The following is a 15,338-nucleotide window of genomic DNA, read 5'->3' as shown; positions in this document are numbered from 1 at the left end:
TGCTAACCCTCCCGGGGCAGCTTTCCCTGCTCTCAGCCTGGCTTTGACCCAGCCGCGGCTCCGTGAGGGGAGCGGGGCGGGGATGGGGGTGGGGGGTGGGGGCAGCAGGCCTCGCGCACGCGCCTCAGTCCTGGCGTCTTCAACACATGCGCGCGGGCAGAGCCCAGGCCCCCCCCCACCCCCAACCAGCCGCGCGCCGAGGGCGGGAAGGGCGCGTGCGCCGCGTGCTGCGTCATGACGCTGCGGGTCGGGATCGCGCCGCCTCGGCGGGGCGGGCTCTGCCTGAGGGGAGCGGGGCCGGGCCGAGGGGGCCGGGCAGGGCCGGGCCGTGCGCGATGCCGGGGCTGGTGGTGTTCGGGCGGCGCTGGGCCATCGGCAGCGACGACTTCGTCCTCCCGGGGGCCTTCGAGCTGTCCCTCCGCGTGCTGTGGTGAGGCGCCGGCACCGACCCCCGGGGGGCGCGTTCGGGTGAGCGCCGGCTGCGGCCCGGCCCGGCCCGGCCCCGCTCGGCGGTGCCCGGTCTGACGGGGCCGTGCTGACGGGGCCGTGCCGCTGCCCGAGGTGTAGGGCGGCCGCGGGTCGGCTCCCGGCGGGGTCCGCGCCGCGCTGCTCGGCTTCGGGTAATCGGTGCCGCGTGTTCGTGTTAACGGCCCCGCACAACGCGTCCGTTCCGTTACTCTGCTGTCACTGGGATGGAAGCCTCGTGGCACGCAGTCTCCTCAGCGCTCGCTTTTCGCTCCCAGCTACAGGTTTCCTTATCGTACTTTCCCGTAGGTGGATCGGCATCCTCGTGCTTTACGCCGTTCACAAAGGGCAGTTCAACTGTCCCGGGGGAGGATTACTGCACAGCTACCTGCTCGTCCTCCTCGTCCTCCTGGCTGCTATAATATGTGCGTTATCTGCTCTTGTGTACGTCAGTATGCAAGGTAAAGAGTTAATAACAATGTCTTATACATACCTAGTAGCATTTGAATATGTTTGTGTTCTTTTCTTCCAGTGTTGATATTTTAGGGAAAAAGCAAAACAAAACATAAAAGTTCAAGTACTTTAATGGTAGTCAAACTTAAGTAACCGTCAGCATTAATTTATATGCTAATATAATGCTAGCATATATATATATATATTTGTCAATAGTATTTATTCCGTTAGTCAGAAATCTAAAATAATTAATGAGCACAATAATTTGGTATGGCTAAATGATACGTTCATTGCCACCAGAGCATCTTAAAAATCTCCTCTACGTTCACCATTAGCACATGACCTAGAACCATGGAATCACAGAATGGTTGGGTTGGAAGGGACCTTAAAGCTCATCCAGTTCCACCCCCTTGCCACCCATCAGACCAGGCTGCCCAAAGCCCCATCCAGCCTGGCCTCAAACACTTCCAGGGATGGGGCATCCAGGGATGGGGCATCCGCAGCTTCTCTGGACAGCCTTTGTCAGTGCCTCACCACCTCTGAATGAAGAATTTCCTCCCAGCCTCGAATCTAAGCCTCCCCTCTTTTAGTTTAAAACCATCCCCACTTGTCCAATCGCTGTCTGCCTGTGTAAACAGATGTTCTCCACATTTTTTATAAGTCCCCTGTAAGTATTGAAAAGCTGCAGTAATGTCAGCCCAGAGCCTTCTCCTCTTCAGGCTGAACACCCCCAGCTCCCTCAGTCTGTTGTCACAGGAGAGGTGCTTCAGCCCCTTCATCATCCTCATGACCCTTCTGTGGACCCACTTGCACAGATCCATGTCCTTCCTGTGCTGGGGGCCCCAGAGCTGGATGGAACACTGCTCAGTGTCTCTGACAGGAGTTTGTGGGAATTTATCCCAAATCCATTCCTTACCTGAAGTGTGATGTAAACTTTGCCTTGCGTAGGCATATTTAGTCATATCTTGCAAAAGTTCATTAGCTGCAAAGGATTGCTTGTGGCAGAAATACATAGGAAAGTGATCCCTATAAATGTTGCAATAAAATTAACCCAGCAAATAACGTTAAGTAGAACAGGAGTTAAAGCTTGAACTGCGTGGCTAAGCAGAACTTTAGTGCAACTTCTGGTCATTTGTAGAAATGCTTCATTTTGGATTTTAAAAATGCTAGAAAAGTACTTTTTTCTTGGTGAGGCACTTCAATATAAAGTAATGACATGAAGATTAATCTGAAATCTGCATGTGGTCTCTGGAGTGATAGAGGAGACCTCACAATTCCTAATATATTGGTTCTCACAACACGCTCTAATTAGAAGAGTATTTAAATTATTCAAGTGGAAAGAAGTTTTCTTTCCTCAGCTTCACTGATCGCTTTCCACTAGTTTGAAATTTGTAGTTTCAATTAAGTTTCTTACTTTCTCTACAGCTCAGAAAGTTATTTGTGTAGGATTTTATGTACTCAAGATGCATTTGTAAACTGTTCTTGTTCTAAATTATCCCCATTTTTTTCAGGAACAATTTCTAATCCAGGCCCAAGAAAATCACTTCCCAAGCTACTTTATACTCGCCTACTTCTCTATTTGCCTGAATTCATCTGGGCTATTGTAGGAGCTGTGTGGGTGTCAGACAGCAGTGTGCACTGCGAGAAGACTGTGATAAACGCCATCCTGGGGACAGTTATTGCAAGGTAAAGGTGTCCTCCACTCTGCTACCCACAAATTAAGTTTTCCACTTCACGTGAAACAGAAAATATTGCTTCTACTTGTTTGGTATGTGTTCAGTGAACGCTTTACCAGTAGATGAGGGCTTTGATATTTCTTATGAATTATTTTGGTTTCTTCACATTTTCTTTGTGAATGGAGAGAAGCTTTTTAGTCTAGACAAGTGGAATGAGTTTGTGCCCTTCCCTACATAAACAGGCTTGAGTTTCCTGCCCTGCAAGAGTGCATTCAAGGGTGAAAGAAAGGAGGTGGCAATCAGAATGTGTAAGAAGGATAGATGGGAATGTAGAAAACCAGATAAAGGTGAAGAGAGGAGTGACTAGATTGCTTAACTGGTAGTGAAAAATGAAGCCTTTGTGTACCAGAGTTTCTGTTTCCAAAGTGAGAAGGGCTGTGATTCTGAGTTTGGTGCCCTGGTGAAATGAGCAAACAGCCTTGTCCTTACACCTAGTGAATTGAAGGCTCGACAATAAAGCATGCACTCTTCTGACAGTAACAGATTATGTTTGTGTGATATTTCGTACCTAACCTTTTTTTCTGTCTGTCAAGACCTATCGTTCTATTTTCTTGCATATGTGTCAGAAATACCTGGTTTCACAGCCCTTTTATCCTGCTTCCTCCTGTTTTGCAGCTGGGTTATCATCATCTTTACCATCATTGGAGTGCTAATCGTCTTTGATCCACTTGGAGGAAAAAAGACGTTTTACCTCACTGATGGTGTGAATCGGAACTTGGAAAGCAGCCAGTCAGGGCAATTGCTATTTAATGTGAAGAACACTGCCACCAGAGTCTGGGAAAAACGAATCAGGTTAATGTGTTGTTGTATTGTGCAAGATGATGACCATCGAGTGGCTTTTACAAGTATCGCAGAGCTTTTCCGCAACTACTTTTCAGTAAGATGGAAAGCTTTTTTAGTGTTCTTTCTTGACTAACTGAATTTCCAGATGTTGCTACGTGTGCCTTTGTTCAGCCAGAGGTCTCTGACTGAAATCAGGTTTTGAACATGCTAATTGCAAATTTAAAGGTGATTCTCACACAGTGTATACAACTCTGATTTGTCTCTCCCATCACAAATGTGAGGGCTGTGAGAAAACAGTATTTTCTCCGTAGGTGTCTAGTCAGGAGAGCAAGAACGGTTTTCTTTTCCTCAGTATGTGAAGATCTGGACATTTTGCCTCCTGACTGCAAGTAAGGAGTCATAACCATAGCAGAAAATCGGACTCCTTTCTGACTATTTAAACAAAAGAGCCCTGCAGTATATTAAGGCAGTCTTCCTGGTCTGAATGACTTCTGAGCAAACACCAGACTAGGCTGTGCACGAGCAGGAAGCTGCTTTTTGGAAACAGAATGTAGACTGCAAGACTACACGGACATAGTATTTTAGCTCAAACTTAGGTCACCTACTGCTCAAACAATCGTGATTCAGTGAACTCTGAGCTGTGTTCATGATTTCAAGACAAGTAGTTCTTGTTAAGCGGTACTAGTGCAGGCTGATTTACAGCTACAGCACGCCCAGTGGTTTGTAGGGCAAAGGGTGTGAGTCTTATGGAGAGGTGACTGTCCCAGGTAATTGAATAAAAGCCCTTGAGTCCTCTCCTGTGTAAAATCCTTCTTTCTTGTTCTCAGTATTCAATGAGTAGGAATAGCTGTATAAAGAAACAAGTTTTTCATGTAGTGACATAGAATGGTCAGTAACATCAGGGTCATTATTTGTTATCTGGCTGAGCAAGTCCTTTGTAGGTTATGTTGTTAAATGATAAAAATTTTGTGTAAAGTCCTCATCAGTCTTACTGAAGAAAACATTCATTTTGTACTAAAGGTAGGGAGAGGGTAGTTAGTTTTCATATAAACTGAAAAGAATAGAATTTGAGGTGCATTTTCTTACAAAATTGTTTTGACATGTTGAGGTATGGGATGGTTTTAACCATTCTTTCATTTCTTTAAACAGGACACTGATCTGGTGCCAAGTGACATAGCAGCTGGTCTGATTCTACTCCATCAAGAGCAAGATAAAATGGAAAGTTGCCCAAAAGAGCCTGAAGAAGTCCTCTGTCATTCTCCATCATCTCTTGTGGTAAGATAGGATTGTTGTAGCACCTGGTGCACCTTTTTTTTTTTTTCTTTTTTTTTTTTACGAAATTAAACACTACTATAAAAATTCACAATTCAACTTGTTAATAAACACAGTGAAAACATCATGATGAATTTTCAGTCAAAACATTTGTCTGCTTTTTGCATAAATACAACTTAAAAGTGAGTGGTTGGAAATTGATTATGAATCCAAACTGACACAGCTTTTGAAGATGTTAAGAGTAGGATTTTTCGAAGGCTTATGTTCCTGCAGTATTTGAAAAGAGATACAAGTTGTCTTGGCTCTTTGAAAACTCCAGCTCTCAATGTGTATTCACTTATACTAATAGTGCCTCTGTTTCACGGAATGTATGAACGGAGGGAATTAAGTACAAAAAGGAATCATTTAAGACAGTTGGTCATTGCTGAAGAGATGTGAGAAAAAGAACAGAGAGAAAATGGTTCAGTAGTCTCTTAGTATAGTGTTCTGCCTAAGTTCTGTCTGACACAAATGGCCAAAGCAGATGAGAAGGAAACCCAGCATTCTTTAAATGCGTAGAGATGATGGGTTACAGTTTGCTAAGTGATTTTTGCTATGGTAAAATGTCTTTGTAAATTATTTTATCTTCTTTTGGTCTGTGTTGCACTGAAGTATATAATTCTACTTCAATCAAAGCATTCCTATCAAGTTACTTTTGAAACTAGGCAATGTGGTCATGCTTAAAACATCCCTTCCAGAGAGACCTGCTCTTTAGCCATTCCTTTGAGCTTATCAGTATTGAGCTTATCGGTGTATAATAAGTATTGGAAGAAAAATATTTCAATGAGAGATTTTCAAGATTCTTGAGCTCTATAGCTGTGTAAATAAACAGATTATTTTCCTGGAATATGAGTGGTTATTCTAAGTTCCTTTTAGACCCTGAGGTATTCCTTTTGAAAAGTATTTCATCATGCCTTAATTTTCAGTAGTCTGTGTTCAGGTTTTATACTGGGGTTGCCTAACACACCCTTCTTCCTCTCCCTCCTCCTCCTTCTTTCCCCCTGTCCTCGCAGACTGATGGTTTGGACTTTGAGCTGGAGAATGCTGCTCACTATATGCTGTTTGCTGCAGCTGCTTATGGCTGGCCCTACTACGTATACACCAACCCATTTACTGCACTCTGTAAGCTCAATGGTGACTGGTAGGTTGGATCACAAACACGTAACATTCCATAAAAGCAGATAGCTTTCTTTTATTTAATTAGTGTTAGCAGAAACAAAACTGTTTGAATAGCATTTTTTTTTGTTTCATTATGTCACTCATGGGTGTAGATGAGCTTGACTGGTAGAGTTATCCTTCATAAATTCAATAGGGAAAAAAAAAAATTCAACATCTCTCTGTCCTCAGAAACCGATTAGCTTTTGTTTCTTAAGAATAGTTTGTGATTGAGATAAAATTAATTTAGCAAAATGACACAGGAATTGGAGCTGATTGGAATTAAACCAAAGAAGTACTAGAGTTAAACCATGTTTTAAAATGAGGCTTTATAGAGCTGTCTGTTGGGTAAGTATGTGTAGAAATAAATGTGTCAGCAGTTTTTCCAATCCAAAAAGGAATTAGGGAAAGTTCCCTGTACCTCTAGCTTCTGTTTTATTCCCTCTGACCCCTTTACTCAAAAAATCTTTTGCGGTCAGTGTTGAAGTGTGCATGATACTAGTAGGATTACCACATAGTTAATTGACCGCTGAGGTTTATGACTGCAATCATGGTTTTATTAATTAGTAAGATGAAATTGTTTAATCTTCTGAAATAATAAATCCCTTGGAAAAAAATCACATAATGCAACGGATAAACATCAGAGAAGCCTGCTGTAGAGAATTTGTTTGAAATTTCCTTTTGCTTGTTTCTATTTTCTATCATTGGCCCCTAGTCTTAAGAATTCTTTTCTAACTGCCTTGTTTGCTCTGCTGGTAGTCCTGTAACAATGGTGTATTTGCCAGTCCTTTAGCTGAAAATGTATGGCATGCTGCTCAGGCAAAACTAGGTTTGTGGGCAGAGGTAGCATCCTTTACAGACTAATAGTAGTACTGGGGGGGAGGGGAAAAAAAAAAAAAAGAGCTTTTGATTCCTGGCAGAAATCATTCTGCAAATGTAATGAATTTGATTCCTGAAAGGAAACCTAAAAAATTTGACCATGAAAGTTTTTCTCTTCTGTGTTTGTTAGTTGCGGAAGTAGACCAACAGATTCTGATATAACGGGCAGTGATCGTCATAACTTTCACTTTGGATCCATCCTAAAAATAACAGGACTGCAGTACAGAGACTTCATTCATATCAGTTTTCATAACAAGGTAAACAATCTGGACAGGCATTCTCCAAAAAAAGGTTAATGATTAAATTAGTGAAAGCAGGGGGTGAAGTTTCTAGTTTGCCTTCAAAATTTATAAAGTACAAGATGCAAAATCAAATTAAAACAGGCCCTGAAACATGTTCTTCAGTTCTTTTTTTTCAGTCTAAGGGAACAGTCACAAAACCATTGACATAAATCTGTCTCAGTGTTGCAATAAGGGCATTTAATAGTAACTTGATAAAAAAACAATTCAGCTTCTTTCCATAATAGAATAAAGAGTTCAATAAGGGAGCTTACAGAAGGTGAGAACAAATGCTTACTTTTATAAAAAGTTGGTATGTTTACTGAATACAGTTTTTCCCTCCAGATCTATGAGATCCCATTTTTTGTTGCTTTGGATCACAAAAAAGAAGCTATTGTGGTTGCTGTGAGAGGAACCTTGTCTTTTGAGGTATCATCCATCTGATATATGCAATTGGTTTTATAGGACTGGGTTAACTCCTAAGATCTAGAGAAAATTGTTTGACACTGGCACATTTAAAAACAACCCACTCACAAGTATGGGTCTTCCAGGCTTAAGGCTCCTGTCCTTGGGTGGGTGATTTTCCCTGTGCCTCTGGAAAGGAGTGTGGAGGGAGGACTTTGGTTGTTCTTTTTTACTGTGAGTGAAGGTGCATTTGCAACACGTGTTTGCAGCTTGGAAATAGTTGCTGAAATCACGATTGTGATTGCTGTATATGATTGCTTGGGTGTTGTTCTGGTGTCAGTTGTGTTTGGCTGCTTACAAACTGGGAAGTCAGCGTGGTGATTGTTCCTATGAGAACATTAAGCAGTACAGCGTGACCTGTGAGCCATGAAGCCCTGCAGAGAGGTCTGACAAAAGCTGCTTTGTTTACAGGACATTCTCACTGATCTGTCAGCAGACTGTGAAGACTTGACACTGGAGGATGTTCTAGAGAATGGCTTTGTACATAAGGTGTGTGCAGTCTGTGGTTGTTTAGAATTGATCTCTGCGGTAAGAAAATGAAATACTTGGGATCCTGTAGTTAAACTAGAAGAGCATTCTCTTAATGAGATGGATTGCACAAATTATTTCAGTGGCTTGCTTGTTGCATCAAATACTGTCTCTGGCACTGCAAGGTAGAACTTGTAATCCTGTTGACCAACCTCATGCCCTTACTGAGTATTCTGAAAGCTTTTTAGCCATTCTGCCCAAGACCACTTAGTTACAGTTTGCTGTTAGGAGCATGTTAAAAGAGAAGGTTGGTTTTGTATAGCATTGCTTTTAAAGTATACATGTATCACACTTTAGATTGTTATCCTTCTAACTTTAAATGCTGTCTTGCAGGGAATAACTCAAGCTGCAAATTACATCTATCAAAAGCTAATAAATGATGGAATTTTAAACCAGGCTTTCACAATTGCTCCAGTAAGTTGCCCTCCAAATGATTTGGTTTGCCAGAATAGTTACACCAAGCTTTTTCTGTATCCATGTTTCAATCTTCTATTTCTTTCTGTAGGAGTACAAACTTGTGATAGTTGGTCACAGTTTGGGTGGTGGAACAGCTTCTATATTGGCAATCATGCTAAGGAACTCTTTCCCAACATTAAAATGTTATGCCTTTTCTCCTCCAGGAGGACTTTTGAGGTAAGTACAAGACTTATGTTATTTGGTTCTATATCTAAGATGTCAAGAACTTCAAGATAGTTGACAGATATGTTAGATGATGATGATGAGCTTGACTGTATTGTTTTTCTGTACATTCCCCAGTAGAATTGTATTTGCTTCATTCTTAGTTACAGTTGAGTTCTTTGGGGAATGTATAAATGTTTCAGAAGTAAAATGCTCTGTTAGTGTTATAATCAGCATCAAAATTCCTCTGTCCTAAATGCGAGTAGGTCTGAAGGCTGAAGGCCTACTGAAGAACCGACTGCAAATGCTGCTGTCCTTCTTGCCACATAGTGGTATTATTATTGAATAGTAGTGACCACAATAAAACTAAATTGTGCATATCTCTTCAAGGTATCTAAAGCGTGTCTTTTCTTTTAGCAAAACACTTGCAGATTACACTAAGCACTTCATTGTTTCAGTCATTCTTGGAAAGGACCTTGTTGCAAGGTGAGATGGAAATATTTTTAAATTGTTCTTTCAGAGACGAGTTAGATTACATAAAATAGGAGGCTTTACTTTGTTCTATATGTGTTTGAACAGATTAAGCATGCCCAACATGGAGGATTTAAAGAGGAGAATAGTGAGAATTGTGGCAAACTGCAACAGACCTAAGGTAACTAAAAGCAGGTAATGGTTAAAAGTCAGTGGAATCATCAGCTGTTTTAAGCCCCAGCTTTAATGAAGTGGCAGGTGGTGTGTGTATTTTTGTTTTAATGATGGGAGTTGATTGTGTCTTGGAACAAATTGCCTTTTTAATTCAGTGACATTTGTGATAGTGTCTTACCTAGAAGTCTATCTTGTTGGACATCAAGGTTCAAGACCTGAAAGATAATAATGCACAATATCCAAGACCTGAAATGATCAGTTTGCTAGTTTTGCTGTTAAAAGAAACTAATTAAAAAAAATCAATAGGATTGCTTTCATTAATAACCATTTAGTATCAGGAAGTAAAGAAATTAGAGGTTTTGTTTAAATTTTCCCTTCAGAATTAATTTGGAAGGCAAATAATTCTCCATTAAAGTGTTAATTGCTTACCTCTTATCTTTACTGTTGGTTAGAAACACAGTTTTGAAAGTGTTGGAACAGTGTTGTCAGGTGAAATGACACTGAAGGTATGGAGCAAAGGTTTAAAGATTTAAAACAGCCATCTCTGTATATGTGAAGCTAAATGTGCTGTGTCCACCAGATTTCCTTGTAGTCCCAGGATTAGAAGTAATGCACTATTTGGATGACATTATGAATTTAGAATAAATTAATGGACAGTTAGAAAATAAATGTGCAAGAGGACTTAAATCTGCACAGTAGAATCCACACAGAATAATTCACATGGTAAAGACTGTAATGTTTTACACAGCGTTACTGTTGTCTTGGGCTGGGTACTGGTGAAATAGATGTATATATTACTGTGGGGAAAATTCAGTAAGGAGATTTTACCAAACAGGAATGTTTGGGGAGTGTGTGCATGCAGTCATTTTTAATCTTTTATTGTAGTTTCAGATCATGTGCATGCAAGCACACAACTAGAATCAGTTATTCAAAGAGACACCAAGCCTCAGTTCAGCTGTTTTTCTTTCTGAATTCAGTACCAGATTTTGTTGCGTGGGTGTTGGTACGAAGTGTTTGGAGGAGATCCAGATAACTTCCCAACTGAGCTGGATGGTAGAAACCAAGATGCCCTGACCCAGCCTCTTCTAGCTGAGGAGAGTTTAATGGTTCATCGGTCCCCTTCATACAATGCCCTTGATGGTGAATCGCACTTACATTCACCGCCACAGTATCCACATCTGTATCTTCCAGGGAAGATTATCCATATTGTAGAAGAATGCAGCTCCAAGAGGTAAGTGGAATAATGGGATTCATTACATTCATTATTAAATATTAATTATCTATTTTTATATATATTCGTATATGTTCATTCAATAATGGCATTTGTTATTATATGTTCTTTATTCATATATATATATAAATGTATATATTCATTCATGTATATGTTCATTAATATTCACTGTGCTGTCTTCCTAAAACTTATTTCAAGCTGTTTCTTACTTTCAAAGTACATTTCCAGTTCTGCATATCCAACAACCATGTTTGTTTATTGTATGTTAGCCAGCTTTTGTGGTGGTTTTGTTTGTTTGTTTCCTTGCTCTGCACCTCCCTGCTTCTTTCTGCTTCTTCTGTCCCTTCTTAGTCTGAAGCAGGAATAAGAGCATCTGTAAAGCACAAGACCATCTTACAGAGCACAAAAAAAATCTCTAACTTAAATTTCTCTGACTTCCCAAAAGAGGGAAGAAAAGGGATGGGGAAATTTTTTTTCCCCTCCCATTCAATACATCAGTAAGTATTTTATTTAAGTTTCATAAAATCTTTAATGCTTAAAGATTTTAATACTGGCTTTATAAGTTAGATACTTCAACACCTAAGACCTGGCAGATTTTCTTGATGGCAGCTGTTCTGCTTTACTTTAGTGAGTTCTCTTTTTTCTCCTTCATTTACTCCACAGCACAGCAGTTAATCGTGTTGTTTTTTTTTTGTTGTTCTTGACTAGACTAGCACATGAGAGCCCCATTGTGTACTGTTCTGTAAAATAAAATCCTAAGTAGGTAGTATAGGCAGCATTAAATCTGGTGTCTGACCTTGTACTGATCCCACTGTATGCTTTCTGCCCCAAATTCGCTGGTATCTCTGTGAATGCGTTGCTTAATCCCTCCTCGCTCTTTGCTCAGTGTTCTGCACTTTGTGAGCAGGATTATTTGATTGCACCTTAACAGGGATTGTGCCTTAATGGTGAAAGAAACTGTATGGCTCTGTCCTCAGGGCTGGTCAATAGCAGTATTTCCATCTGTTTCCCAAGGGCCAGCCCTGTTGCTCTTTGGAAGCCCGTTTTCCTGCAGTGAGAAGGGTCTCATTGCTCCCTAAGCCCTCTCCAGGCTGTTCAGAGCTTCAGGAAGCCTCATCCCAGTTTGGGATTATCACCTGTGACAGTCCAGTCTTTGTGTTTTTTAGGTTGTGCTCTTCAGATATTAAATACACGGCAAGCTGGTCAAACGAAACAGTCTTCAGCAGCATTTTAATAAGTCCCAAGATGATAACAGACCACATGCCAGATGTTGTGCTCAATGCGCTGAACAGTTTGTCTCAGGAACATGGATCTTGTATTTCTTGTCAGACACGGGAACTTAACACCAATGTCGTATAGCCATAGCTGCATAGAGAGAGGTATGCTTTTGGTTCTTAAATGCAGGTTTCAAGTATTCACGATATATTCCACTTTCATATAGCAGTGGATTGCAGTACTTTTCTCATACTGTGTATAATAAACCAGAGGTCTCAGTGGCCTTGTCTCTGCAGTGATCTCAAGCAATGTTGATGGTTGAAGCGCGTATTGCACTCTTAAACTGAAGCTTGCGCTTTTCCAACCATGGACCAGTAGGACAAGGTCTAGCCCAGCTGCTGTAAACTGTCACAAGAGAGCTGCGCGATCAACTGGCTGCTTGACTGACATGAAGGCACGAGGCCAGCTCAGCCTGCCCCGCAGAGCAGTGCCCTGTCAGACCTTAAAAAAAACAACCAAACACATCCAGTGCTGCGTGGAAGTCGGTGCGCAGTGGTGTCCCGTTACCTGCCCCTGCAGAGCCTGGAGCTCGTGGTAGAGCAGGTGCTGTAACGCAGCGCTGCAGTGTGAGCTGGCTGCGTGTTTGTGCTGGAGGCAGGTAAGTAAGGAACCACTTGTAACCAAGCGATAAGGTGGGTGGTGAAGGCAGGCCCATACTGCCTTTTTAATTTAGTTTTGGTTTTGTTTGTGTTTTTTTAAACTCAAGCAGTTCTGGTTGCACTACTTTTCTTACAGATTGTGATAATCCCTCATGGTGGTGGTGGGGTTGTGTTTAAGTGCTGCTTGGACATACATGTGCAATATTCTTTGATCTACCTGTTTTTTGTATTTGTCTATACACAGGACTACTTTTATTAGTTTGCAACTAAACTAATACTATAATTACCTAATGAGGAAAAAAAAAATGTTCTTGCTCTGTGTTTATCATGTTAGGCTCTAGCTCTGATTAATGAAAAGATCAATTTGTAATTCTGCCAAAAATTTAAAAAATATATATATTTGTATGGTGGAACTGATTTAAAAAAAAAAAAAATCTTCCTTGTTTCTAGTATGTACTACTTGAACAATTTTTTTTTAAGGCAACATTTCTTTCTTATTAAAAGAAGTTGCTAAAAGTAAGTAACCATATGACATGGTTGAGAATAGCTGTGTTCTTGCTGTGATGCTTAATGTGGATAAAAAATAAAATACATGCTAAAAACTTGTTTCTTATGTTCAGGTATTCTGGGTATAAGCCCCAGACTAAAGGTTTCTAGGTGGTTATACGGCTTGATGCCCTTCACTCAGGTAAGTCACCAGCAGTAGCGCAGGTCCAGCACCTTGACCAGTGCACAGGTGGCAGCAGTGGTGGTGCTGCTGTCAGCCTGCTGCAGCTTCACCCCTCCCCTCCCCTCCCCTGGTGCATCATGAGCTCCCGGTGGGTGGGGCTGGAGCACTGACACATACAGCATGGCTCCATTTACAGCTAAAAGGCTAAACAAAGTAGCTTGCACCAGAGCCATCACTTTCAAAACCTGTAAGATTTAGAAGTAAGTAAGTAATCATCGCTTTTACTTGCATTCAATAAGCTGAATGATGTATGTGTGTGCTACATGCATTTTTTCTGGTTATCAGAATCTTTAGAACATTATGGGAGCTAGTGACAACACTACTGATGCTGCATGGCCTGTGAAGAGCTGTTGTGAAGGCCTGCATTTAATTCTCTTACACAGCATCAAAAGAGGCTGTGGTTAGTGCACACAGCCCTGAGGAGATGGCACCCCAAGCTGCCATTGGCCCAGGCAGCCTGCTGGGTCACTGTGTTGCAGGAATGAGAACATTGCTCAGAAACTCAAACACTACCACATGTGTGATTCAAGGATTTATTAAGTCATACATGCAAAACATACTGCTAATTGCATTAGCAAAAGATCAATGTAAAAACTTCACAATTTTGCAACTTTTAAGTTTTGCTTTAGTGGTTGAAAGGGTGTAGTTGAACATCATATTCCTGCCAGTTCAGGCTGTACAGAACATTAGCACTAATTTACAGAACCTCACAGACCCAAGTTACCATTACTCAATCTATGCTGCACATGGACATGTAGGTGACAAAAAACACTTGTCTGCATTAGTAATGTTACAGTGTTGGGGACAGCTGGCAAATAGTGATATTTGAGAAGGTTCATAGTTTATAGAGGTCTAAAATATAAAAATTACTAAAACATGTAAAGCTGCTTCACATGATTTTTACACCTAGTTAATAGACTAAAAGCTCCTCAGAAAGCGTATAACTTACTGGGTCAGAAATACCAGGAAAATAAGGAGGCTATGCTTGAACATCCTACTCTATTAAAAAAAAAAAAAAAAAAAAAAAAAAAGCAAATTTCTACCATCAGAAAGGTTTTAAAATACAAGTTATATTGCTCAGTAAGAAGAAATTCTACAAGAAAAGCATTTACTACACAACTATTGTGGGAATGACTGATCAAAGTTGTACCTAAATGAATGCCCTACTTGAAATTCAAAGGAATTTACCTATGAACACCAACCTCTCTTCCACTACTGCATGACTGGGAGAACGGTCACCAATTTTAACCTTAAATAAAGTCACTTCAGTTTCAACTACTCTGGCAGTGTAGTGTAAGTTGATCTGTACAGTGTCAAAATACTGTCTGGCACTATCAGGTGATCCAATCCAGTATTTCATTTATCCATCACAACACAATGCTGTCAAAAGGACTAGATACACTTCAGTAAGAATAGTTATTTATTTATTTTTTTAAATCACAGCAGCAAGAACTAGATTGCAACCAAGCCCTTACCAATGATAAAGCATTTTACACTGTGACTCAAGGGTGTCAGTCATCAATGACTTAGGTTTGATATACAATGCTATGCAATGACCCTGGTTGAGAAAACTTTTAATAATAAAACACATCAGGCTGCAGTGTTTTGCTAATTATACGGTACTGTTACTGTGAAAAACTAGAAAGTGTTTCTGCATTTCCTAACAGAAATTAGAGTCATCTTCAAGAAGAATCTTTAAAAAACAGTTTAGTGCTTAGTGTTCGTAGCACAACAATGCAACTTAGTTCAGCAGATAGTTTGGCAACACTTAATTAATTGAGCAAGAATAGGATTTTAAAAATAAGGCTTTATATAAGTTTGTCTTTTCAGGATTCTGCTTTTAGTAGAATGAAAAGTAACTTTCGTACGTCAAACAAATGAAACCATGAAATTGTTGATTGGTTCAAAATTTATGGAAGAGAACTAATTTATAACAGAAAGACTTGGCATTGAATGTGACTGCTCCATCGTTCTGAGCAAAGCACAGGGTTGGAGAGTGGGGCAGGGAAGGTAACCTTTACAGCAGCAGACATTTTCTCTTCCTCTTCTTTACAGGAGGGGGGCAAAGAACTGCTCGGATAGCTTCATCAAACACTGTCTTGAGGCCTCGCTGTGTAAGTGCTGAGCATTCTAGGTATTTCACTGCACCTGTGGGAAGTGAAAGGGCAATTACAAACAGCACTGCTG

General features: G+C 40.7%; 2 protein-coding genes across 6 annotated transcripts in view; one reads left to right on the top strand and one right to left on the bottom strand.

Annotated features, from left to right (window-relative positions):
- The first annotated feature begins 277 nt into the window (after nucleotides 1–277).
- On the top strand, nucleotides 278–14,287 carry DAGLB (diacylglycerol lipase beta). Of its 2 annotated transcripts, none has more exons than XR_014698165.1 (16): nucleotides 278–430; nucleotides 775–926; nucleotides 2,430–2,604; nucleotides 3,270–3,531; nucleotides 4,587–4,712; nucleotides 5,762–5,889; nucleotides 6,913–7,039; nucleotides 7,406–7,489; nucleotides 7,937–8,014; nucleotides 8,387–8,467; nucleotides 8,559–8,686; nucleotides 9,089–9,157; nucleotides 9,251–9,323; nucleotides 10,294–10,547; nucleotides 11,714–12,420; nucleotides 13,042–14,287. XR_014698165.1 is itself a non-coding variant. In XM_084536586.1 (16 exons), exons 1-15 carry the CDS (start codon nucleotides 336–338, stop codon nucleotides 11,904–11,906), a joined length of 2,025 nt encoding a protein of 674 aa, XP_084392712.1. In that variant the 5' UTR covers nucleotides 278–335; the 3' UTR covers nucleotides 11,907–11,926; nucleotides 12,059–13,023. The 2 variants fall into 2 exon arrangements, 1 of the variants encoding a protein (XP_084392712.1); XM_084536586.1 differs by lacking the exon at nucleotides 13,042–14,287 and having other exon boundaries at nucleotides 11,714–11,926; nucleotides 12,059–13,023.
- The window catches only part of RAC1 (Rac family small GTPase 1), a 46,163-nt gene continuing 44,495 nt past the window's right edge, over nucleotides 13,671–15,338 (bottom strand). For all 4 annotated transcript variants that reach the window (XM_084536604.1, XM_084536606.1, XM_084536605.1 and 1 more), the window contains one exon: nucleotides 13,671–15,299. In XM_084536604.1, coding sequence (XP_084392730.1) covers nucleotides 15,169–15,299 — 131 coding nt within the window. In that variant the 3' untranslated portion in view covers nucleotides 13,671–15,168. The remainder of the gene's footprint in view (nucleotides 15,300–15,338) is intronic.

The sequence above is a fragment of the Aythya ferina genome (genome assembly GCF_964211825.1).
Source record: "Aythya ferina genome assembly, chromosome: 15".
NCBI lineage: Eukaryota > Metazoa > Chordata > Aves > Anseriformes > Anatidae > Aythya > Aythya ferina.
The sequence above is the reverse complement of the archived record's forward strand: the minus strand, read 5'-3'. Positions and strand labels throughout refer to the sequence as shown.